This window comes from Amblyraja radiata, chromosome 7 (assembly GCF_010909765.2).
Source record: "Amblyraja radiata isolate CabotCenter1 chromosome 7, sAmbRad1.1.pri, whole genome shotgun sequence".
Lineage (NCBI taxonomy): Eukaryota > Metazoa > Chordata > Chondrichthyes > Rajiformes > Rajidae > Amblyraja > Amblyraja radiata.
In genome coordinates this window covers 34,654,236-34,680,038 of record NC_045962.1, presented here as the reverse complement: position 1 = coordinate 34,680,038, position 25,803 = coordinate 34,654,236, and the positions used below count along the sequence as shown (strand labels likewise).

At 43.7% G+C, this 25,803-nt stretch overlaps 1 protein-coding gene across 4 annotated transcripts in view; it reads left to right on the top strand.

The window, feature by feature from the left end:
• Positions 1–25,803, top strand: part of itgb6 (integrin subunit beta 6) — a 78,085-nt gene that overhangs the window by 40,257 nt on the left and 12,025 nt on the right. For all 4 annotated transcript variants that reach the window (XM_033024136.1, XM_033024139.1, XM_033024138.1 and 1 more), the window contains 6 exons: positions 577–666; positions 6,528–6,662; positions 9,193–9,607; positions 14,672–14,894; positions 16,443–16,540; positions 22,117–22,236. In XM_033024136.1, coding sequence (XP_032880027.1) covers positions 577–666; positions 6,528–6,662; positions 9,193–9,607; positions 14,672–14,894; positions 16,443–16,540; positions 22,117–22,236 — 1,081 coding nt within the window. The remainder of the gene's footprint in view (positions 1–576; positions 667–6,527; positions 6,663–9,192; positions 9,608–14,671; positions 14,895–16,442; positions 16,541–22,116; positions 22,237–25,803) is intronic.

Here is a 25,803-nt window from a genome sequence, read left to right as displayed (position 1 = left end):
AATGACAGCAGTAAATCTGAAAGTGAGCAGTTTGAAGATTCAGATAAATTTCTATCATGGTTCAAACAAAAGGAAATATAGAACCCTTTTGGGCGGCACAGCGGTAGAGGTGCTGCCTTAGCACCAGGAACCCAGGTTTGAACCTGACTATGGGCGCTGTCTGTACAGAGTTTGTACATTCTCCCTGTGACAGCGTGGGTTTTCCCCGAGTGCTCCAGTTTCCTCACACACTCCTAAGACGTGCAGGTTTGAAGTTTAATTGACTTCTGTAAAATTGTAAATCGTCCCTCGTGTGTAGGATAGATCTATTTATGGGGTGATCGATTGTCGGCATGGACTCGGTGGGCCAAAGGGCCGGTTTCAACTCTGTTTGGTAAACATCTAAAGTCTAAACCCATCAGTTTCCCTGAGAAAGATTAAGTTGACCATTCTCTTAGAAAGTCTAAACTTTCGTCTTTATGATTATTTTTTGGAAATTTCTGGCTATTTTTTAAATAATGGCTTGTGTTCCTGACTGGTCAACATTGTCTTTTACCATTTAAAATTGATTCTAACATGCTTGTTGTTTCCTTGTAGAATTATGCACAATTTATACCTGGCGCCACTGTGGAGGTTCTTGCAAGTGATTCTGGGAATATCCTTCAGTTGATTATAAACGCATATAAGGTGAATAGCTCTATTTTCAACAGGTCCCATACAAGTCAAATGTTCACTGAAAACATTTATTTCTTAGTTAATTAATTTCTTCACAGACATGGGGATTAAGGTAGACTGTCAAACCTTGTCCCCAGGGTAGAAATGTCAAAGACTGGAGGGCATTGCTTTAAGGGGACAAAGTTGAAAAAAAAACGATAGATAGAGCAAAGAGTGCAGAATATTGTTCTCAGCATTTTAGTGCATCAGTTCCATAGACAAAGTCTAATGTCCACAATGGGTTAGAGGTCAATCAGACAGTACCCTAGCTTATGGAAGGATCATTCAGAAGCCTGATAACACAGGGAAGAAGTTGTTCCTGAGTCTGGTGGTGCGCGCTTTCAAGCTTCTGTGACTTCTGCCGGATGGGAGCAGGGAAGAGGGAAGAATGGACAACGGTTAGACCAATGTTTTCTAAATTCTTGTTATTATTTCCTTGCTTATTTTCCATTTTTAAAGCACAGCCAGCATAAACGTGTGTGTTCTCTGCAGGAAATGCTATCTTGCCTGTTGTACTTGTCCAGTGTTTTTCTCCTTTTGCTTTGCGGTAAGCAGAACTTTGGCAGAGACCTCACTGGAATTGTGGTGTGTGATAAAACAGATGCTGTAAATTGCATAATCTGTTTTTTTACTAAACGGTTTGAAAACTTCAAAATTCAGATGTATTTAAGCAAACTGTTGCGATTGCAATTGCATTTTTCATAGTGCACCAAAGAACAAAGTGAAAGGTGCAGCAGGGATTTAGCTGCTTTGCTTGGCAGGTAGCAATGATAATTTGATGGTATAAAACTAGTTGCCAGTTTGCTGCTGTGTGCGTAGTTTAGTTTAGTTTTGACATGCAGCACGGAAACAGACCCTTCGGCTCACCGAGTCCCCGCCAACCAGCGATCACCCTTTAAACTCGTTCCATCCTACACAGCAGAGACAATATGCTGAGGCCAATTAACCCACAAAGCCGCACATTTTGGGGATGTGGGAGGAAACTGGAAACCCAGCTTTCGGTTGCCAAATAGACAATGGCTATTCAGTGCATTCCAAGCTTAAGTGATAGGACTATGTGCAAAATGTTGAAGTTTGCTTCAAAGCTATGGAAAAAGAACCTGTGAAAATCTATATAGCCTTTCCTAAATCTTTTCTTTTTGCCATAATATTTTGCCTAGTTTTCACAAGCTTCTGGCTGGAGCCGCATTTGGAGTGTCATTTGCAGTTCCTGTCGCCCCATTACAGGATGAATGCGGAGGCTTTGGAAATGGTGTAGGAGAGGTTTACCAGAATGATGTCTGGATTAGAGGGTGCTAGCTATAAGGAAAGTTTGGATTGTTTTCTCTGGAATGCTGGACGTTGTGGGAAGACCTGATTGAAGTTTATAAAATTATGAGAGACAATAAACAATAGGTGCAGGAGTAGGCCATTCGGCCCTTCGAGCCAGCACCGCCATTCAATGTGATCATGGGTGATCATCCCCAATCAGTACCCCGTTCCTGCCTTCACCTCATATCCCCTGACTCCGCTATCTTTGAGAGCCCTATCCAGCTCTCTCTTGAAAGTATCCAGAGAACCGGCCTCCACCGCCTTCTGAGGCAGAGAATTCCACAGACTCACAACTCGTGTTTCCTCGTCTCCGTTCTAAATGGCCTACCCCTTATTCTTAAACTGTGGACCCTGGTTCTGGACTCTCCCAACATCGGGAACATGTTTCCTGCCTCTAGCGTGTCCAAACCCTTAACAATCTTATATGTTTCAATAAGATACCCTCTCATCCTTCTAAACTCCAGAGTGTACAAGCCCAGCCGCTCCATTCTCTCAGCATATGACAGTCCCGCCATCCCGGGAATTAACCTTGTAAACCTATGCTGCACTCCCTCAATAGCATGAATGTCCTTCCTCAAATTAGGGGACCAAAACTGCACACAATACTGCAGGTGTGGTCTCACTAGGGCTCTGTACAACTGCAGAAGGACCTCTTTGCTCCTATACTCAACTCCTCTTGTTATAAAGGCTAACATGCCATTCGCTTTCTTCACTGCCTGCTGTACCTGCATGCTTACTTTCATAGACTGATAAACAAGGACCCCCAGATCCCGTTGTACTTCCCCTTTTCCCAACTTGACGCCATTTAGATAGTAATCTGCCTTCCTGTTTTTGCTACCTAAATGGATAACCTCATATTTATCCACATTAAACTTTATCTGCCATGCATCTGCCCATTCCCCCAACCTGTCCAAATCGCCCTGTATTCTCATAGCATCCCCCTCACAGTTCACACTGCTTTGTGTCATCTGCAAATTTGCTAATGTTACTTTGAATCCCTTCATCCAAATCATTGATGTACATTGAAAAAAATAGCTGCGGTCCCAGCATCGAGCCTTGAGGTACCCCACTAATCACTGCCTGCCATTCTGAAAGGGACCCATTAATCCCTACTCTTTGTTTCCTGTCTGCCAACCAATTTTCTATCCATGTCAGCACTCTACCCCCAATACCATGTGCCCTACTTTTGCCCACTAATCTCCTATGTGGGACCTTATCAAATGCTTTCTGAAAGTCCAGGTACTCTACATCCACTGACTCTCCCTTGTCCATTTTCCTAGTTACATCCTCAAAAAATTCCAGAAGTTTAATCAAGCATGATTTCCCTTTCGTAAATCCATGCTGACTCGGACCGATCCTGTTACTGCTACCCAAATGTGCAGCTATTTCATCTTTTATAATTGACTCCAGCACCTTCCCCACCACCGATGCCAGGCTAACTGGACTATAATTCCCTGTTTTCTCTCTCCCGCCTTTCTTAAAAAGTGGGATAACATTAGCTACCCTCCAATCCACAGGAACTGATCCTAAGTCTATAGAACATTGGAAAATTATCACCAATGCATCAACAAAGATTAAAGATGATGTGCAGGGCAAATCTTTTGCATAGGTGGGTGCCTTGAACATGTGGCAATTGAGGCAGATATACGATAGTGGCGTTTAAGAGGCTTTTAGATGGACGCATGGATAGACAAGGAATGGAGGGATATGGATATGAGCAGGCTGAAGAGCTTAGTTTAGCTTGGCTTCGTATTCAGCATGGACATTGTGGGCTGAAGGGCCTGTTTCCATGTTGTGCAGCTCTATAAACAATGAACATCCTGATGAATCCTGGAGCTTCCCAGCTCATGATTGCCCCAAGTGGAGAAGGAACATATGAGATTGTGTTGAGATCTTGGATTGGGAGTTTATGGATACTTTGGTGTGACCATAACTGCTGTAATGTGTGCAATCCTAGTCATATCACCTTAAAAATGATTTGCATCTTAGAGGCAGTGTGTGTATTCGCTTGGAATATCTCGCAGGTGAGGGCAGTAAGATTGCTCTATGAGTGGGACCTGATGTGTTGTGGTTCTTTGCTGCACTGTGACTCTGTTGTACATCAGTCACAGCACATAGACAGCAAGATACAACTTGGAAACATGCCTTTCGGCCCACCAAGTTCATACTGACTATCGATCAACCAATCGCACCAGTTTTATGTTATCTGGTGGCACAGCGGTAAAGTTGCTTCCTTCCAGCGGCAGAGATCCAGGTTCGATCATGACTATTGTAGGGAGTTTGTACGTTCTCCTTGTGACCGCGTGGGTTTTCTCCGGGTGCTCCAGTTTCCTCCCACACTCCAAAGACGTATAGGTTTGGAGATTAATTGGGGGTTTTTATTGTAAATTGTGCCTAGTGTGCAGGAAAGTGCTAGTGTATTGGGTGATTGCTAGTTGATGCAGATTCAGTGGGTCGAAGGTTAAATAATAAAATTAAAATAAATAATAAAATAAAAATAAAATAAAATAAAGGGCCTGTTTCAACACTATCTCTAAGTAAAGCAAATCTACAGCCCACATGCCCATGCCGAACATGATCCATATCCTTCCATTCCCTGCATATCCATGCCTCAATCTAAAAGCCTCTTAAACGCCACTATCATATCTGCCTCCACCACCACCCCTGGCAGCACATTTCAGGCACCCACAACCTGTGTAAAAAACAACTTGCTCCACTCATCTCCTTTATCAAAAGCCTTATTCTCAAAAGTTTGAATACCTGTTGAAACGTGAATTAAGCAGTAGACTCTCTCTTTATTTGCCAACTTAAAGTTGACTGGGCTTTCTTTGTGAGCTCATTTACCACAGGCAAGTTTAGAGAGAGACCTGGCCTTGACAAAATTGCTTCCAGGTGCCTGTTCATGTCATAACACTTTGGCTGGTCGTGTTGCGTAGGCAAACAAGTCACATAATCTAGAAAGAAAGGATTATCCTTTTGATACGTTCCTGAGGCTTCCTTAATGATCTGATTCGTAATCTGCAGGTACAAATGCGACGGGTTTGTGCAAGTCTTGTTTTGCATTTGGAACTAGCAGGTTTGGAGAATTAATTATTCAATGCAAACATGTTTGCGGGTTCTGCATACCAAAGGTATCTGATGATAACGTGGTCTCCATTGAAATAATTGCAGATATGTAACGTGTCCCGATAATGTTCCATGTTGGATAGAGGTGTCGCACATTTTTTTAACAAATTTATTAGATATGAGCTTTTTTTGTAAATATAAAAGAGGGTTAAATTATCTTCTCTTTATCTGAATTCGAAGGGTATATTTTAATTAAAGTCAGGGCCCTACTTGGAATTTGGTAGGCTAACCAAACAAGAATTCATGGGTCATGACTCTCATCAGTAATGGGAAGGATTAATGAAGGTTCTGTTTTATTGATATGTAACAAAAAGGATCTGCAGATGCTGGTTTTGTACCAAAGATAGCCACAAGATCAATCAATCAATCAACCTTTATTGTCATCTTGCAAAGCAACAGTTGTACAGTGCAAAATGAGAAGACGTTTCCCAGAGAATACCGGAGCATCGCACATGAAACTTAAAACATTTCACACATAATAGCAATAAAAACAATCCAGCCCCAACTCAACGGGTCAGGCAGCATTTCTGGAGAACATGTAGAGGTGACGTTTTGAGTCTGGACCCTCTCGCCTTAAAGCTATGCCCTCTAGTCTTTGACAGCTTTCTCACGGTCTGCAATTCCACCGATTTTGGTGGTGTCCGCAAACTTACAAGCCAACAAATCTACATTTTTGTCCAAAAATCAATTATCTCTGCACTGGTTCTATGCTATCCCACTGAGGAGAAACTAGCTTTATCTTCCAACGGTGGAAATGTCAAATACTAGAGGGTATAGCATTAAGGTGAGAGGGGCAAATGTTAACGGAGATTAAAGGACAAGTTTTTGTTTAACACAAAAAGTCTGGAAAGCGCTGGGAGAGTAGATACAGTAGTGGTGTTTCAAGGCACATGGGTATGGAGGGATGTTGATCACGTGCAGGTAGAGATTTGTTTAACTTGGCATGACCGGGTGATTGAGGGTCAGCGTGGACTCGGTGGCCCAAAGGGCCCGTTTTCATGCTGTATCTTTCAATAAAAGAAGTTGAGGCAGGTACTAAACAACATTGAACAGACAGTTGGACAGGTACATGGATAGGAAAGGTTTAGTGGGAGATAGGGCAAATGGGAACTAGCGTAGATGGGGCTTCTTGGTCAGCATGTGACAAGTTGGGCCGAAGGGTCTGTTTCCATGCTGAGTGAATCTATGACAAACATTGCAGATTGAAGAATTCAGCAGTACATTGCTAAAAGTAAATGAGTGGACTTGCTTCATAAAAACAAACATCAATCAATCTTATTTTTGTTGACTCAAAGTGCCGCTCTTTCAATGTCAAATGTGGAAGGAAATGGGCATGAACAGAGCAAATGCCCCCCTTGTACTGTAAGATACCTTGATTTTTGTTTTTACCCCATCAGGAGCTACGATCTGAAGTGGAACTGGAAGTGACAGGAGAGAGTGAGGAGGTACAGTTTTTCTTCACCGCTATCTGCCAGGGTGGCACAGTCTTTCCTGGAGAGAAGAAATGCTCTCATCTCAAGATTGGAGAGAAGGTACAGTTCTTCTATTTCATTAATATTTTAATTGTCGCATTTTTAAACGCGTCTGTAGAGAGACCTACTATCACAGGTAATATTGCAAAGTTTAAGCAGGTACCGTCGCAATGTTTAAGAAACATGGTACATGGATTGGGGAGGTTTCGAGGGATATGGGCCAAAAGCAGGCTGGTGGGACAAGTTGGCCGGTTTGGGCAAGTTTGGTCAAAGGGCCTGTTTCCACGATGACTCTATGTATAGCACGGAAATAGGCCCTCCGGCCCAACGAGTCCACGCCGACCATCGATCACCCATTCAAAGTAGTTCTATGTTATCCCACTTTTCATCCACTCTCCACACACTAAGGACAATGTACAGCCAATTAACCTACAAATCTGCATGTCTCTGGGATGTGGGAGGAAACCGGAGCAACCAGAGTGACTCTTGTCACAGGGAGTATGTGCAAACTCCACACAGACAGCACCCGAGTTCAAGATCGAACCAGGGTCTCTGGGGTTGAACATCATGTAAAAAAAAACACTTTAAAAAGTGGTGCTGTTCTTCTAGTTTGTATGTGGGAGGTCACTACAAATTAAAACAAGACTCAAAGTGCTGGAGCAATACAGTGGGTCAGGCAGAATCTCTGGAGAACATAAATAGGTAACATTTTGGATTTCGACCCTTCTTCAGACGGTGTATTTTTGTTGTTTTTGTTTTAAACCAGCATCTGCAGATCCTTGTGTCTCCATCTCTTAATGTCATAGATTTGATTTTAAAGTATGTTTTATTTAGTACTGCAACACTCTTACCATTGTCTTCAATATTACTACATGAAGGCACAGTCTTTTATGAATGGGAGGCACAGTGACACAGCTATTAGAGCTGTTACCTCACAGCGCCAGAGACCTCGGGTGCTGTTTGTGTGGAGTTTGAACATTCTCCCTGTGACTGCGTGGAATTCTTCCGGGTGCTCCGGTTTCCTCCCAAATGCCAAAGCCAAAGCCAAGCGGGTTTGAAGATATGTTGGCCCCCTGTAAATTGCCCCTAGTGTGTAGGGAGTGGATGTGAAAGTAGGATAACATCGAACTAGTGTGAAAGGGTGATTGACAGTCAGCATGGATGGTTGGCTGAAGGGCCTGTTCCCATGCTATATCGCTGAACTAAAACAAAAAATGCACAGGAACTTTTACCCTTGGTAGGAGAATCTTAGAGAAGAGGACATAGGATTAATGTGAGGGGGAAAAGATTTAATATAAACCTGAAGGGGTAACCTTTTCACTCAGAGGCTGGTGGGTGTATGGAAGGAGCTGCCCGAGGAGATACTGTAGTTGAGGCAAGTACTATAACATCATTTAAAGACATTTGGACTGGTTCATGGATAGGAAAGGTTTGGGACAAATGCAGGCAAGTTAAACTAGTGTAGATGGGACATGTTGGGCGGTGTGGGCAAGTTTGGCTGAACTTTGTTTCCGTGCTGTGTGAATCTATGAGAAACATTGTCATAGAGAAGAATTGACCGGTACATTGCTAAATGTACATGAGAGGACTTGTTTTATAAAAACAAGTAGTACTCAAAGTTGTTTTGTTTACTCAAAGTGCTGCTCTATCATTTCTGCCAAAGAAATTAAGATTTTTACTGACAATGAAATCATTACAACCATATAATAACCCTGTTGAAAGAATAATAGTGAGAACATGTGGTTGTCTGCATTGCTTCCATTAACAAGGGCCGCAATACCGGAAAGGTTTTATAATTCATGGCGTGCCAGCATAAATGATGTGATATCAATAAAACCACATCCCCATCATTTGTTTTTACAACCATGACTTATTTATGAATGATAAAATATCCCTTCAGACATTCGTATATACAGAGAGACACAATGAACTGCAGATGCCAGATTCTGGAGCAAAACACAAAATGCTGAAGAAACTCAGCGGGTCAGGCAGCATCTGTGAAGGACATGCGCAAACGTCCACAGATGTTGCCTGACCCGCGGTGTTACTCCAGCAGTTTGTGTCACATTTTTATATCTTTCCCCGCCCAAACTTAATGTTAATCTAATAAAAAAGAACTGCAGATGCTGCTTTATACTAAAGATAGACACAAAATGCAGGAGTAACTCAGCAGGTCAGGCAGCATCTCTGGAGAAAAGGAATAGGTGACGTTACGGGTCGGGACCCTGCTTCAGTCTCCTTCACTTCAGATGTCTCAAGAAGATTCTCGACTTGAAATAAATAAAAGTTAATGTCCAGATTCACAGTATGTCTCATTTTCTAACCAAATCAATCTTCATTCTATCAACTCCAATTTCTGCTAAATATGAGGAAAAATCTCCAAATTCAGTCTGAAGAAGGGTCTCGACCCAAAACGTCACTATCCATGTTCTCCAGAGATGCTGCCTGACCTGCTAAATAACTCCAGCACTGTGTCTTTTTTTGTGTATTAACCAGCATCTGAAGTTCTTTGTTTCTACAGGTAATACCACAAATATCTTGCTCTTTTCAAAAGTAAAGATGTTAATCTAATTTTGTTTTATTGAACTAGGTTTCTTTCAATGTGACCGTTGAGCTGACTGAATGTCTGAAGGAACCCAAGCATATTGTGATTAAGCCGGTAGGATTCAGAGACGCTCTGGAGATTGAGGTGCATTCTGCCTGTAACTGCGGTTGCCAAATCAATGCAGAGCTGAACAGCTCAAGGTGCTATGGCAACGGCACACTTCAGTGTGGAGTGTGTGTTTGCAACCCTGGCCAATTTGGGCCTCACTGCGAGTGTGCAGAGGAAGACATCAAAGTTGGCAGCTGTAAGCATCATGCAGGCAACGTCTCCTGCAGTGGGCGTGGTGACTGTTACTGTGGGCAGTGTGCCTGCCACCCATCCGAGTTTGGCCAGGTATACGGATCCTACTGCGAATGTGATGACTTCTCCTGCATGCGGTTTAAAGGGCTTCTCTGTGGAGGTACGTCAATGCTAGTCAGTTTGTTATCCATGCATTACCTTTCAATGAGTCATACAGCATGGAAACAGGCCCTTTGGCTCAACTTGCCAATGACGGTCGACATGCTCATCTACATTAGTCCCACCTGCCTGCGTTTGGCCCATATCTCTCTAAACCTGCCCTATCCATGTACCTGTCTAATTGTTTCTTAAATGTTGCGATAATACCTGCCTCAACTACCCTCTCTTGCAGCTCGCTCCATACAGCCACCACCCTTTGTGTGAAAACATTACCCCTCAGATTCCTATTAAATCTATCCCCCTTCACCTTAAACCTATGTTCTCAGGTCCCCGATTCATCTACTGGGCAAAAGTATGCACCTTCCCGATCTATTCATAGAGTCCGAGAGTGATAATGTTGGGATAGTTCCTGCCTCAGCTACTTCCTCTGGCAGCTTGTTCCATACCCCCCTGGAAAAAGGTACCCCTCAGATTCCTGTTAAATCTTTTCCCTTTCACCTTAAACCTATGTCCTCTTGTCCTCAATTTGCCCCCTCTGGGCAAGGGACTCTTTGCATCTACCCAATCTATTCCTCTCATGATTTGATACACCTCTATAAGATCACCCCTCATCCTCCTGCAGTCGAAGCAATAGAGACCCAGTCTACTCAACCTCTCCCAATAGCTCAGACCCTCTAATCCTGGCAACTTCCTCGTAAATCTTCGCTGTACCTTTTCCAGCTTGACAACATCTTTCCTATAACATGGTGCCCAGAACTGAACACAATACTCTAAATTTGGCCTTACCAACGTCTTATACAATTGCAACATGACCTCCCAACTTCTATGCTCAATACTCTAACTGATGAAGGCCAATAAGCCAAATGGCTTATTGACTACCCTATCTGGCTGCAACTCCACCTTCAAGGAATCATGCACCTTCACCCCTAGATCCATCTGCTCTGCAACACTCCCCAGAGCCCTACCATTCACTGTGTAGGTCCTGCCCTTGTTAGACTTCCCACCATGCAACACCTCACATCTTTCTGTATTCCTCTCATGATTTTATACACCTCTATAAGATCACCTCTCATCCTCCTGCTCTACAAGGAATAGAGTCCCAGGCTACTCAACCACTCCCTATAGTTCAGACCCTCGAATCCTGGCACATCCCCATAAAATTCTCCCCTTTCTTTAGACTTTAGAGAAACAATGTGGAAACAGGCCCTCAGCCCAGCGATTCTGTGCTGACCAGCAACGAGCACTAGCACTATCCTACAAACTAGGAAAAATGTACACTTTACGCAAGCCAATTAACCTACAAACCTGTGCGCCTTTGGAGTGTGGGAGGAAACCAGAGCACTCATGGAAAACCCACGTGGTCACATGGAGAACGTACAAACTCTGTACAGACAGCACCCATAGTTAGGACAGAACCCGGGTCTCTGGCACTGTAAGGCTCCACCGTGCTGCCCGAGGATATAGATGCAAGGAACTGCAGATGTTGGTTTACAAAGAAAGACACAAAGCGCTAGTATAATGGCATGGTGTAAATGGGTCAGGCAATATCTCTGGAGAATATGGGTAGGTGATATTTCGGGTCAGGATCCTTCTACAAACTGAATTTGGAGATGTTTTACTGATTTCTCAGAATATACTTTTCAGAAATTGGAATTGATAGAATTAAGTAACTACAGATGCTGGTTCACACGAATGATAGACACAAAATGCTGGTGTAACTCAGCGAGTCAGGCAGCATCTCTGGAGAAAAGGAATAGATGATGTTTTGGGTCGAAACCCTTCTTCAAATCATCTATTCCTTTTCTCCAGAGATGCTGCCTGACCCGCTGAGTTACTCCAGCATTTGTGGCTAGCTTTGATAGAATTAAGATACACCTGGATATTAAATGAGACATACTGTGAATCTGGCCATTAACCTTTATTTCTGAATTCTGGACGTGCACTCCTGTTATGCAGCGCTCCAAGTCAGTTAATTCTTAAAAATTCTGCAACATCTCCACGCAGGGTTTTTTATTTTTTATTTGGAAATAACCCAACACATTTGAAAATCTAGACTAAAAGTTATATTGTGCTGCATTCCATGCAAACATTCTTTCAGCTAAAGTTTCCTTCTGTTCATCTCCAATTACACTCAGGATTTTGTTGAATGGCACAATCATTTTATTGTTTTTATGGAATTCCCACAAGAAAAAATCCTGATTTTAAAATTACATTTTGTTTTGCTGTTGCAAATCTTTTCTGATGCAACTCCTTAAATCAGAAATAAATAAACTTGCTTTTAATACAATCCTAAATTAGCCCCAGGACATTCCAAGACACTTTGTGGCCTGTTCATTACTATTGAGGTCTTATAGCTACTTTTGTTTAACAAATTTAGGAACCGAATTACCATTTCAACAAACGTAATCAACGCGGGGCAGCGCGGTGGTGCAGCGGTAGAGTTGCTGCCTTACTGCGCTAGGGACCAGGGTTCGATCCTGACTATGGGTGCTGTGGGTAGATACGTTCTCACCATGACCGCGTGGGTTTTCTCTGGGTGCTCCGGTTTCCCCCCACACTCCAAAAACGTACAGTTTATGGGTTAATTGGCTTCATTAAAATTGTATATTGTTCCTAGTGTGTAGGGTAGTGTTAGTGTACGGGAGGGGGGGTCACTGGACAGTGCGGACGTGGTGCACCAAAGGGTCTGTTTCCGTGGTATATCTCTGAAGTATAAAGTCTAAACTCTGTATTCAGCAAATAGTTATTTATGAATGTGAGGAATTTGCTTCAGAAGTGAAAGTGCAATAGACCTAGACCTAGAAAATAGGTGCAAGAGGAGGCCATTCGGCCCTTCGAGCCAGCACCGCTATTCATTGTGATCATGGCTGATCGTCCTCAATCAATAACCCGTGCCTGCCTTCTCCCCATATCCCTTGATTCCACTGTCCCCTAGAGCTCTATCTAACTCTCTCTTAAATCCATCCAGTGGCTTGGCCTCCACTGCCCTCTGTGGCAGGGAATTCCACAAATTCATGACTCTCTGGGTGAAAAAGCTTTTTCTCACCTCAGCCTTAAATGGCTTCCCCTTTATTCTAAGACTGTGGCCCCTGGTTCTGGACTCGCCCAACATTGAGAAAAAATTTCCTGCATCTAGCTTGTCCAGTCCTTTTATAATTTTATATGTTTCTATAAGATACCCCCTCATCCTTCTAAACTCCAGTGAATACAAGCCTAGTCTTTTCAATCATTCCTCATATGGCAGTCCCGCCATCCCAGGGATCAATCTCGTGAACCTACGCTGCACTGCCTCAATCATAACGGTGAACGAATCAAGATGTTGACTGTATTCTGCTGCTGGATCTTCATTCCTTGAATAATTAAGCTGAGGGTAGATTTTATGAAAAAAATAATATGTCATCCAGAAAGGTGGCAAGATTAAATGTTATGGAATATTTTCATGGACTAAGTACGTGATCAACTCCCTCCATAATTACACATGGAGTCAGATATTAAGTTATTGCTTATTTGACAGCAAAGGCATCCTGACAATGTGCGTTACTTGGAAATTAGATAATAAATCGAGGAATTGGCAGAGAACAACACTGTGGCAAAAAATTGCTGAATCAAATCTGTCATATCACATTTTCCAAGTGAAACTGCAGATCCTGGCAATAAGAACAGAAAATAAATCGGAAATATTTGACATTAGGCGACAGCTTTGGATTGGGAAAACTGAGAAAACATGAACTGTCTGAATCAGAGTGTGGGAACAAGGAAATTCAGATGCTGGTTTACGCAAAAGGACCCAAAGTGCTGGCGTGACTCAGCGGGTCAGGCAACATCTCTGGAGAACATGGGTAGGTGATGTTTTGGGTCGGGAGCTTTCTTTGTCTGAGGATGGGTCCTGACCTGAAACATCACCTATCCATGTTTTCCAGAGATGCTGCCTGACCCACAGAGTCACTCCAGCACTTTGTGTTCTTTTGTGTAAACCAGCATCTGCAGTTCCTTGTGACTTCAAACTTTAAATGTTATTGACCATTGAAATGTTTTATCCTTCTTCAAAGCTGTCGTATTTGATTTGGATCATTGACCCATCCACCCATCCACTAACCAACCCCTCAGCTGTATCAACCTATCACTCGCCAGGCCTTGCTCACCTTGCACCTCCTTTCCACCTTTCTCCCCCTCCCTACCACAATTAGCCTGAGGTAGGGTTCTTACCCGAAACGTTGCCTACCTATGTTCTGAACCTGTGGATTTCAGACGGTGGTGGAGGCCAAGACATTCGGTATATGTAAGGCAGAGATTGATAGGTTTTTGATTAGGAGGAGCATCAAAGGTGATTGAGAGAAACAGGATAATGGAGTTGAGGTGGAAAAAATAGATCAGCCGTGATTGAATGGCAGGGTAGACTTGATGGGCTGAATTGCTTAATTCTGCTCCTTTGTCTTATGGTCTGGTCTTATGGACAATAAAAACCCTTTCACCTGTATCCACCTAAAACTTCCCACCTCTTTTCCTGTTTTTACCCCCCCCCCCCCCCCCCCCCCACCTCACTACAATCAGTCTGAAGGACAGTCCTGACCCAAAATGTCACCAATCCATGTTCTCCAGAGAGGTAAGGGTGGCACAGTGGCGCAGTGATTGAGTTGCTGCCTTACAGCGCCAGAGACCCGTGTTCGATTCTGACTACAGGTGCTGTCTCTACGGAGTTTGTACGTTCTCTCTGTGACTGCCTGGGTTTTCTCCGGGTGTTCCGGCTTCCTCCCACTCTCCAAAGACGTGCAGGTTTGTATGTTATTTGTTTTCTGTAAAATTGTCCCTAATGTGTAGGATGGTGTGAGTGTACAAGGTGATCGCTCGTCGGCACGGACTCGGTGGGCCGAAGGGCCTGTTTCCACGCTGTATCTCTAAAGTCAAAAGTATAAAGATGCTGCCCCACCTGCTGAGTTAATCCAGCACTTTGTTCTTTTCTTTGTAAACCAGCATAGTTCCTAACGGCATGCGTGGTTTGCCACGGAAGTTGGGAGTGACACTGGATTTCATGGTAGATTTGGATTATTCCTTTATCTTCCACCAGGGCACGGATCGTGTGACTGCGGGGACTGCCGCTGTGACCAGGGATGGACGGGGGAATACTGCAACTGCACGACTCACACAGACGCATGCATCTCTGAAGATGGAACCCTCTGCAGTGGCCACGGGGAATGCACTTGTGGAAAATGTACCTGCACTCATCCGGGGGCCTCCGGAGATAGATGTGAAAAATGTCCCACTTGCTGTGACCCCTGCATTTCAAAACGGTAATCTGCACAACACCATCCACTTAGTCATCTCCAAACACTCTTTTACTAAATCATTCCTTCTGTTTTCCAAAAGAACCAAATTTGGACTGCTTTTTTAGAGTTTAGCAAACACAGGCTATAGAACTGAATTCAACATGATCCTGCAAAATTTTTAAGGATTAACTTTGGAGCACTGCATTACAGGAATGCACGTCCAGAATTAAAGAATAAAGCTTAATGGCCAGATTCACAGTTTGTCTCTTTTTTAACAAAATCAATCTTCATTCTGTCAAAGATAGACACTAAGTGCTGGTGTATCTCAGCGGGTCAGGCAGCAGCTCTGGAGAAAAAGGATGGGTGACGTTTTGGGTCGGAACTGTTCTTCATACCCTTCAGCCCACAATGTCCATGCTGAACATGATGCCAAAATAAACCATCTCCTCTGCCTGCATGTGATCTCTATCCCGCCACTGCCTGCGTTTTCACCTTAAATGCCACTGTTGTATCTGCATCCATCACCAACTCTTATCTGCCTGAACATAATCTGTATCCCTCCATTCCCTGCAAATCACAATTGCCCTTTCAAAAGCCTTTTAACACCCACGGTTGTGTCTGCCTCCACCACCAAGTTAAATTAATCTCCTCTGCCTACACGTGATTCATATGCCTCCATTCCCTGCATATCCATGTGCCTTAAACACCACTATCGTATCTTCCTCCACCACCACCCCCAGCAGTGCGTTCCTGGCACCCATCATTCTCCGTGTTAAAAAAACACTTGCCCGCACATCCCCATTAAACTTTGCCACTCACTCCTTAAAGCTATGTCCTCTAGCCTTTGACATTTGGACAAGTGGGGTTCCTCCGGGTGCTCTGGTTTACTCCCACATTCCAAAGACATTTGTGTTTGTAGGTTAATTGGCTCTCTGTAAATTGCCCTTAGTGTGTAGGGTGTGGATGAGAAAGTGAGTTAACATAGATCTAGTGTGAAAGGGTGATCGATGGTCAGCGTGGACTCGGTGGGCGGAAGGGTCTGTTTCCATGCTGTACCTCAAACTAAACTAAACTAAACTAACCAATCTGTTCCATAATGTCAGACAGGCATCAAAGTCAAAGTCAATTTTATTCGTCACATTGCATCAACTGCGTAAATGTGTCTTTATTAAAATTTCCCCAGACATTTTGACTGATTTGAATTCACCTTCCATTTGCCTTGGAATTAAATCTTAAGAAACACAAGTATTTAAAATTTTTAATGAAATGTAAAAAAGCTTAAAAGTTATCAGTTTTAGTTTAGTTGAGAGATACAGCATGGCAATGGGACGTTCAGCGCGCCAAGTCCACACCAACCATTGATCACCCATTCACACTAGTTCTATGTTATCCCACTTTATCATCCACTCCCTACACACTAGGAGATATTTACAGAAAACAACTAATCTACAAACCTGCATGTCTTAGGGATATGGGAAGAAACTGGAGCACTCGGAGGAAACCCACGCGGTCACTGGGAGAACGTGCAAACTCCACACAGACATTGATCTACGTGATCATTTTGTTTTGCAGGAGCTGTGTTGAATGTCACCTGTCTCAGGCTGATGGATCAGTAGAGGATTGCCAAGAAAAATGCCTGACAGCTGATTCCGTTGTCAATCAAACTACAGGTAGTAAATACTATTTCTTAATCATTTGCTGAAGGACTAAACCAAATGTGAAAATATGTAAAAGATCATAATAATTTAAGGAGCGGCACAGTGGGGAAGTGGTAGAGTTTTTGCCTTACAGTGCCAGAGACTCGGGTTTGATCCTGACTATGTTTGTATGTTCTCCTATGACCGCGTGGGCTTTCTCCGGGTGCTCTGATTTCCTCCCACACTCCAGGCTTGTAGGTTAATTGCTTTGTGTAAATTGTTAAATTGTCCCTAGTATGTAGTATTGTGCTACTGTACGGGGTGGTCGCTGGTCGACGCGGACTCAATGGGTCCACGGGCCTGTTTCTGCACTGAATCTTTAAAGTATAAAGTAGAGTCTAAAGTGAAGTCTAAAGATTATCTGACAGAGACCTGGTCTATTTGTGTGAATAGAGATTGCGGGGTTGTAGATAAGAATTGGATCAGTTGCATAATTTAAACTAATTCTGTTTTAAGTATTTGAGAATGCCTGCATTTGATTCTGGCATCTCTAACATATTTAAACACTTATAATTTAATTATTTGATAGGTTTTTAACCTGTGGCATTGGAGACGCAAAACAACATTTAAAAGACAACGAAAAAGTGCTGGAGTAACTCAGCAGATCAGGCAGCATCTCTGGAGAACGTGGATAGGTGACATTTCAGACTGATTGTAGGGGGAAGGGGAAGAAAGCTGGAAGAGAGGAGGAGGAGGGGGGGGGGAAGAAAAGGAGGCAGTGGGGAGGCTGTTAGAGGTTACCTAAAATTCTCCACAGATGCTGCCTGGCCCACTGAGTTACTCCAGCCCTTTTGTCTTTTTTTGTAAACCAGCATCCCCAGTTCCTCATTTCAACACTTAAAAGATATTTAGACAGGTATATGAACAGGAAAGTTTTAGACAGATACGGGCCAACACAGACAAGTGGGACTAGTGCAGATGGGGCCATTTGGTTGGCTTGGGCAAGTTGGGCCGAAGGGCCTGTTTCTGTGCTGTTTGTCTCTATAACTCCATGAATCTAACCCTAAGAACTGTGGCAAATGCAAGATTGGTGGCCTGGGAATGTTTTGGGCAGCTTTTGCTCTGCCCTGCCCCTCACATTGATTATTCAACTCCTCCCCTTTCAGGTTGCTGCCATCTAGAGGTAAGAGTGTTTAATTGTCATATGTGCCGACAATGGAACAATGAAATTCTTACTTGCTGCCTGCAAACACAATACTCATAGATAGCATATCATAAACAAAACAATTAATAGATTAATAAACACAATACTAATGTAAAAGTTTAGTTTATTGTCACGTGCACCAAGGTACAGTGAAAAGCTTTTGTTGGTGCTATCCAGTCAGCAAAAAGACTATACATGATTACAATGTCCACAGTGTACAGATACAGAATAAGTGGAATAATGTTTACTGCAAAATAAATTCCAGTAAAGTCCAATTAAAGATAGTTCAAGGGTCTCCAATAATGTAGATAGTCTCAGGACCACTCTCCAGTTGGTGATAGGATGGTTCAAATGCCTGATAACAGCTGGGAAGAAACTGCCCCTGAATCTGGATGTGTGTGTTTTCACACTTCTGTATCTAGCCTGATGAGAGAAGGAGTGTATCCAAGACAGTCCAAAGTTCGTAGATGAAGTTAATATTTTGTACTGTTGCTGGAAAGAAGACCCTATCTCCCTATCTCCCTATCTCTCTATCTCTGTATCTCCCTCTCCCCTGATTCTCAGTCTGAGGAAGGGTCTTGACCTGTAACGCCACCCATTCCTTCTATCCAGAGATGCTGCCTGTTCCGCTGAGTTACTCCAGCATTTTGTGTCTATCTTCAGTAAACCAGCATCTGCAGTTCCTTCCAACACATTGCTGGGAAGTAAAGGGTCTGTCCCACTTGGGCGTCATTTGCTTGTCATTTATGCGACATAATTTACGCTTCATGATGCACGATGCGCGCGTCGTGATGCGCGCAGGGTGCGTGGTGACGTAGGCAGTGACGCGCGGTCGTGCACGGCACCCCAGGATTTTGGGATGTACAAAATCTTCGCGCGCCAGGCGTGACTGTACTGGGCTTTACCTTACCTATATTCCCTTAATCTTGTAACTGTACACTGTGGACGGCTCGATTGTAATCATGTATAGTTTTTCCGCTGACTGGATAGCACACAGCAAAAAGCTTTTCACCGTTCCTCGGTACACATGACAATAAACTGAACTGAACTAAACTAAACATCTGTCTGTACATGATCCATATCTCTCTATTCCCTGCATATCCATGTGTCTAACCAAAAGCCTTATAAATGCCATTTGTGTATCTGCCTCTACTACCACCCAGGCAGCACATTCCAGGCACCACCACCCTCTGTGTAAAAAAATTATTGCTCCGTTCATCTCATTGAAACTATGCCCCTCTTGCCTTAAAGATGTGCCCTTTAGTATTTGACATTTTTACCCTCGGAGGAAGAAAAAGTCCTGATTGTCTACCCTAGCTATGCCTCTCATAATTGTACACACTTCTATCAGATCTCATCTCAACCTCCGATATTCCAGAGAAAACAATCCAAGTTTGTTCAAACTCTCTTTGTAGCTACAGGGAAACCCTCTAATCCAGGCATTATTGTGGCAAACCTCTTCTTTGACATTTCCACCTTGGGAGAAAGGTTGTGACTGTTTGGTATCTGGCTGATAATATTCTGTTGACTATGGTCACTTGTTGATTTAATTAATTTAGTCATTTTTCATTGTTTTTGTTTCTTTCATTTATAAAAAAAACTTTAAAGAGCCTTAATAGGTTTTGGTGTTTAACAAAAAAAATGTTTTTAGAAGCTTCTGGATGGCACAAACAGAGGGCCAGGTGGATTATCTTGCCCAGAATTGTCACTAGGGTCTTTACTTGCACTGACTTACTGAACCCAGACGCAGGGAACTGATCTCCCTGGGTCTCTGTACCATGGAGGCAGACACCGACTAGACTTTGAGCTGTGTAGGGCAAAGACAGAGTCAAAAAGTCATACAGCACAGAAACAGGCCCTTCTGCTCAACCTGTCTACGCTATCTACGCTCGCATTTGCCCCATCTCCCTTCCTGTCCATGTGTCTTTTAAATGCTGTTATAGTACCTGCTTCAACTACCTTCTGTGGCAGCATGTTACACCCACCACCCTGCCCGTTTAATATTCAACGACATATAAAAACTATTAAAATGAAGTAAATAACTTTAAAAGTGCTAAAAGGTATGTAAAAAATACATTTTAAATTAAATAGAAACGCAAGGAACTACATACACAGGGATCTTGAGTAAAACACAAGTGCAGGAGGAACTCAGCAGGGTGACACGGTGGCACAGCGGTAGAGTTGCTGCTTTATAACGCCAGTGACCCTGGGTTGATTGTGACTACAGATGCTGTCTGTGTGGAGTTTGTACGTTCCCCTTGTGACTGCGCGGGTTTATAGGTTGATTGGCTTCAGCAAGTTGTAAAATTGTCCCTATTATGTGTAGGTTAGTGTACAGGGTCATTTCTGGTCGGCTCGAACCGTGTCCACGCTGTATCTCTAAAGTCTAAAGGTCAGGCAGCATCTTTGGAGTCGGAAGAAGGGTCCCGACTGAAACATCACCCATCCACTTTCTGTAGAGATACTGCCTGACCCACTGCGTTACTTCAGCACTTTATAGAAACAATGAACTGCAGGTGCTGGTTAATACACAAAAAGGCACAAAGTACTAGAGCAACTCGGACAGCACCTCTGGAGAGCATGGATAGATGACTTTTCTTAAGTTCTCCACAGATGCTGCCTGACCTGCTGTGTACTCCATCACTTTGTGCCTTTTTGTTTTGTAAACCAGTCTCTGAGGTTCCTTGTGTTTTCTTTGTGATGAATGGATCTCAGTTGGGTTCGATTTTTTTTGAACGATACTGTAATGTCACATGTAAATAATACAGTGAAATTCTTTGTTTTGCATACAATACACAAGTATGCAAAGAGTCACCACGTATAGGGCACCAACAAAGTGACAAAAGTATCCATTGCAGTCCCAATGGTTCTTCCTTCTCGTGCCAGGTCCCGCATTGTGTAGGAGGGGACTGCAACTGCTGGTTTAAACCTTTGTTCCCACTGTGACCCCCATAGCCAGATCCCTCCTTGTTCTCAGCGGCCTAGTTCTCTTGGCACCCCCACCCCCCCAACACCGGATCGCCCTTTGTTTGGCACCTCCACCGCCCCCCAACACCGGATCGCCCTTTGTTCTCGGCGGCCCGTCCTCGACCGACCAACTACCAACACTCATGCGGGCGACAGATCTCCGACATCCGTCCTCTCTCTGCGATGTCTCTCTTTGACCAGCGGGTCCACTCCAGCACGGCAGCGCAGCACTTTCCGAGAGCTCCTTCTGCAGCAAATTGACCCAAGATCCGAATTCCACAATAACAGCTCCCATTTCAGGATTCTGTGGGAATGTTGCTGATTTCCCTCAGAACTGCTACTCACCGCCTACTATTGTTGCATAATATTTTGACAGAAGCCTTGGCTTTCTCAGCTGCTGGCAATTCTTTTGTAGGGCCAACTAATCCCTGACCTCCACAGGAGATGGAGCCAGCTTTAGATCTCCCTCAGCAATCATACTTGGGCATCTCAAACTCATCTGGCACATCCTCTGTGAGATCACAACGATCTCTGGGCGTTTAACTTCAGCTTTAGTTTATTTTAGAGATAAAGCATGGAAACAGCTCTATTCAAATCAGCCCCATATGTCCTTCGAGGAATTTTGAGATATTCAAATTTACACAGCTGCTATCTGACTGTCATTATTGAAAATATACTTTAGTTTGTGGGTTGAAGAGCCTGTTCCTCTGCTGTACTGTTCTATGTGGATGCAAGGAACTGCAGATGCAGGTTTACAAAAAGCAAAGTGCTGGATTAACTCAGCGGGTCAGGAAGCATCTGCCCATGAAGTTTCTTCTGTAAAAATGAACAAATATTAGCACTCCTGCATCAAAAGGAAATATGGAACTTGTTATTTAAAACAATGGATAGCTAAAATTCCAAGTAAATTATATAGAATCAGTATAATTTTGTTTTTGTGGCCCTTCAAAGCTTTAAGTAAAATGATAGGCATTTTAAATATGACTATGATAGTCATATTAAATTTTTTCAAATGTTCTACTGATCATATCTCTCAATATACTGAGTTTATTTGAAAGGTTTCAATATCTGTTTGGTTGCATCGTTAACTGTAGCATAATATCTGCATATTTATTGTAAGAATGGACATTGGAAATGTTTTGCAACATGGGAAATATAGACTCGAGTACAGTATGTGATGTATGTTAAAAGACTCTGCTCAATTATATGGGATGTGTACTGAAGAAAGTTGGCTCATGCCTTTGTTGGCTCATGCTTTTAGACCACCCATGGAGTTTCTAAAATGAACAGAACTGAGAATGTTTTCTCATAAACCATTTGAGTGGAAAATGACGATTTTACCAGTAAAAAAATGCAGCCAATTAAGGGAGTGTTCAGGGTGATTTCACTCATTTTTAATAATGTATTTGAATCGTGACTGTATTTTCTCGAACCATAGATTTTGACGAAAGCCAGTCCACCTACTGTTCTTTGAAAAGTACCAACGACTGCACCATGTCTTTCCGTTTAATTAAGCATGAACATGGAGGATCGCTTCTATTTGACCTCGAACAAACTGGTGAGTTTGACATTGCATAACTTTTTAGATACAGTAAATAAAAGGCACAATGTTCTAATTTGTGCAGGACAGATTGTTGGTGATATTTACCCCTTGAACTTGAAGCTCTTAACCATTTCCACTTCAACTCCATTGATGCTGATTTGGGCATTCATGAAGTCATTCTTGTGCTACTTGCAGAGTTCAAACACTTCTTCAAATGTCTTTTTACCAAATAGGTCTGAGCCAACATGTTTTTTATTAACCAGTATGTCTTATGAAAGACATTAAGAACGAGCTGCCAAAGGAAGCAGTTAAGGCAGACTCTATAACAACATTTTTTTTTCATTAATATTTTTATTAGAAGCAGTGGACAGTAGTATAAACCGCGGCATATGACAAAATACATTTATTGTACATCTTCCATTTTAATTTTGACAAAAATGAAATCGAAAGAGAGAGAAAGAGCAAGAAAGAGAGAGAGTGAAAGAACTAGTGAATGTGTAAACCCCTAAACTACCAAAGAGTGTAGTCAAAGAGTAAGTAAAAACTTAAGAAAAAGATAAGAAGACAAAAACGAAAAATAATATTTAAAAAAAGACCAAAACGTGTTGATATTACCTGCTTCATTTCTCACCACTCCCCTCACCCTGTCTGTAAATCGGTTTAATTCCGAAGTTGTGATGCACCATACTATACTTGTAATTAATTAATAAAAGGAGACCATATCTTTGAAAATTGCTCTGATTTTCCTGCTAAGACGAGTCTCATAGCTTCAAGATGTAGCGTCTCAGACATGCTTGTGATCTACATTTTAAGAGTTGGGGTAGATGCATTTTACCAAAATTTAAGGCGTTCTAAGATTTTGAGTGGGACGCAGAGTAGAGAGATTTGGCGGTAGCTTGCTGGTAGTTTTTCGTCTTTGCCAGGTTTTGGTATAGCAATGACTTTTGCTGTCCGCCATATCTTTGGGATGGAGTTAGTCTGTATGGCCCTAGTGTAGAGTTGGGTCAGCCAGGTTAGAGCTCGGGGGCCCAGGTGTTTCATGAACTCTGGAGAGATGTTATCATAACCTGCTGCCTTTCCACATTTCAGGCCCTGCAGGACCTTCTCCAGTTCAGCCACCTCGAAGGGCTCAGGGTTTCTTTCCTTTCCAGGTGTTCGTCGAAGCGTCCTTAGCTCTGTTGCGACAGCTCTTCTGGTGGACTTGTCTTGGGGTGCTTTTGCAATATTCAGTAGGTGGGATGCAACCTGGTTGGGTGTGACAGAAGGTCGGCTTTGGGTAGGGGGTTTCTGTGCAGCTCCTAGGCGGCGGATGAGGCTCCAGCATTTTCTGCTAGAGTGGGTGAAGTTTAGTTCTGCTACTGTCTCCTCCCATTTCCTTTGCCGAGCTGAAGATAGTGATTCAATGAGATGTTCTGCTATCTCAGGGTCCCCTGATGTTTTGTAGGTTTGTAGGAGGGCAGCGCTTTCTCCATCCAGGCATGGGACGTAGAGGGGACGGTAGCCTCTTGGAATTGTTTTGTGGGCAGCTTTATAGATGGCGCTGCAGAAACGGTTGTATGCTTCATCTACAGTGATGGTGTGGAGTGGGATGGTAACAACACTCTGGCCTAGAGTTTCACTGTATTTCTTCCAGTTGGCTTTGCGGAAATTCCAGCGCATCTTTCTTGGACTGTTTATGACTGGGAGGTGTAGGCCGATGTGTATGAGTGAGGGGCGGTGTTGACTGTGGGGGAAATCTTCCAGGATGAGGGTCTGTGCAGGGTAAGGGGTTCCATTCAAAGAGCTGACCCAGCACAGGTCAGGAGAGTAGTCCTTGTTCCACCTGGCAGAGTGGAATGTTCCTCTTTGTTTTGGGTCGTGTATGAGAGCAATGTCATTTCTGGATGCCCAGTCTGAAAGTGCCTCCCCATCATGATCCGCTGCTGGGTAACCCCAGTCAGGGTGGTGGCTGTTAAAGTCTCCCACATAGATGGCAGGGTGGGGAAGGGTGGGTAGGACTTGCAGATCCCAGTTGGCACTTGGTGGCTTGTACACATTGACAATGTGGAAACCACCAATAGTTATGGTATCCGAGAAACTTGCTATGGTCAGGTGACTTGCTTCAGCTATCTCGGAGCGCACATAGGTGGCACGTCCATGTTTGGCATGGGGAGCGTAGCAAAGAAGATCAAAGCCATTGATGGTGTAACGGCCCGCTTCCTCTGTGCCAACATGAGTCTCTTGGAGACAGATGACGTCAATGGAGTGTTGGTGGACGAGGACTTCGATGAGGCGTCGCTTGGCTGCAGAGAGGCCTTCAACATTCAGTTGTAGTATTCGGAGAGCAGGTCCAACTGCTAGGTGCTCTTGAGGCTGGTCATTGTTGCTGCTTTCGGCTTTGGGATAATGACTAGGATTCTTTGACTTGGCTCTCAGGCGTCGTCTTGTAGAATTTAGTCTGCTGGGAGGATCATTGGCTTCCCCAGGCGAGCCTGGGTACTGACGGGGGGCGCGACGAGAACGCTGATCCATTGTCCCCAAAAGGCCTCCACCTAAAACTCACCAAAGCACTCCCTGCCTGGGCATCAGAAACCATCAAATCTCTGCTCTCCAACCACAGGTTCAGAGTTCACCTTGGACAGAACAAGAGTGCATGGAGAATGCAGAAGAATGGGCTCCCGCAAGGGTCAGTTTTAGCCCCAACCTTGTTCAACCTTTACACAAATGACCTACCCACCACCAAATCCCGCAAATTCATCTATGCAGATGACATCTGTTTGGCCTTCCAAGCACCAGATTTTGGTACATTGGAACAGGTGCTCAATGAAGACCTTGCTAAACTGGACGAGTACTGCAAAACCTGGCGCCTAAAACCAAGCCCAGCAAAAACGGTCTCCAGTGTGTTCCACCTCCATAATGCAGAAGCCACAAGAGAACCAAACATCTATCTGAGCAGGACCAAACTGAAGTATGCCCCCACTCCAACCTACCTCGGAGTGACCCTTGACAGGACCCTATCCTTCAAGGAACATCTTAAAAGAACAGCAGCTAAGGTGAAGTCCAGAAACAATCTCCTCAGTAAGCTTGCTGGCTCAAAGTGGGGGGCAGCAGCCCCCACACTGCGCATTTCAGCACTAGCCCTTGCATTTTCTTCAGCCGAATATTGTGCCCCTGTTTGGTCCAGGTCATCCCACACACACCATGTGGATACCCAATTGAACTCAACAATGAGGATCATCACAGGAACAATCCGCTCAACACCACTCCCCTGGCTCCCTGTCCTATCCAACATAGCCCCTCCACACATCCGGCGAGTAGTCCTCACTCAAAGGATGCTCCAAAAGACCAAAAACTCCCCTCATCTGCCAATTCACATGGACATCTTCAACCCACCCACTGCTCGACTTCCATCTAGACGACCAATTTGGAAGAACCCACCACCAGCTGATTTCACCATCCAATCAGCTTGGAAAAGGGAATGGGAGTCCAAGGACGTCCCAAATAAACATCTGGTGTCAGACCCCACCCTGGCACCAATCTCCCAAGGAAGCAGTGGACGACGCTGAATAGATTCAGGACTGGACATGGCCCCTGCTTGGCCAG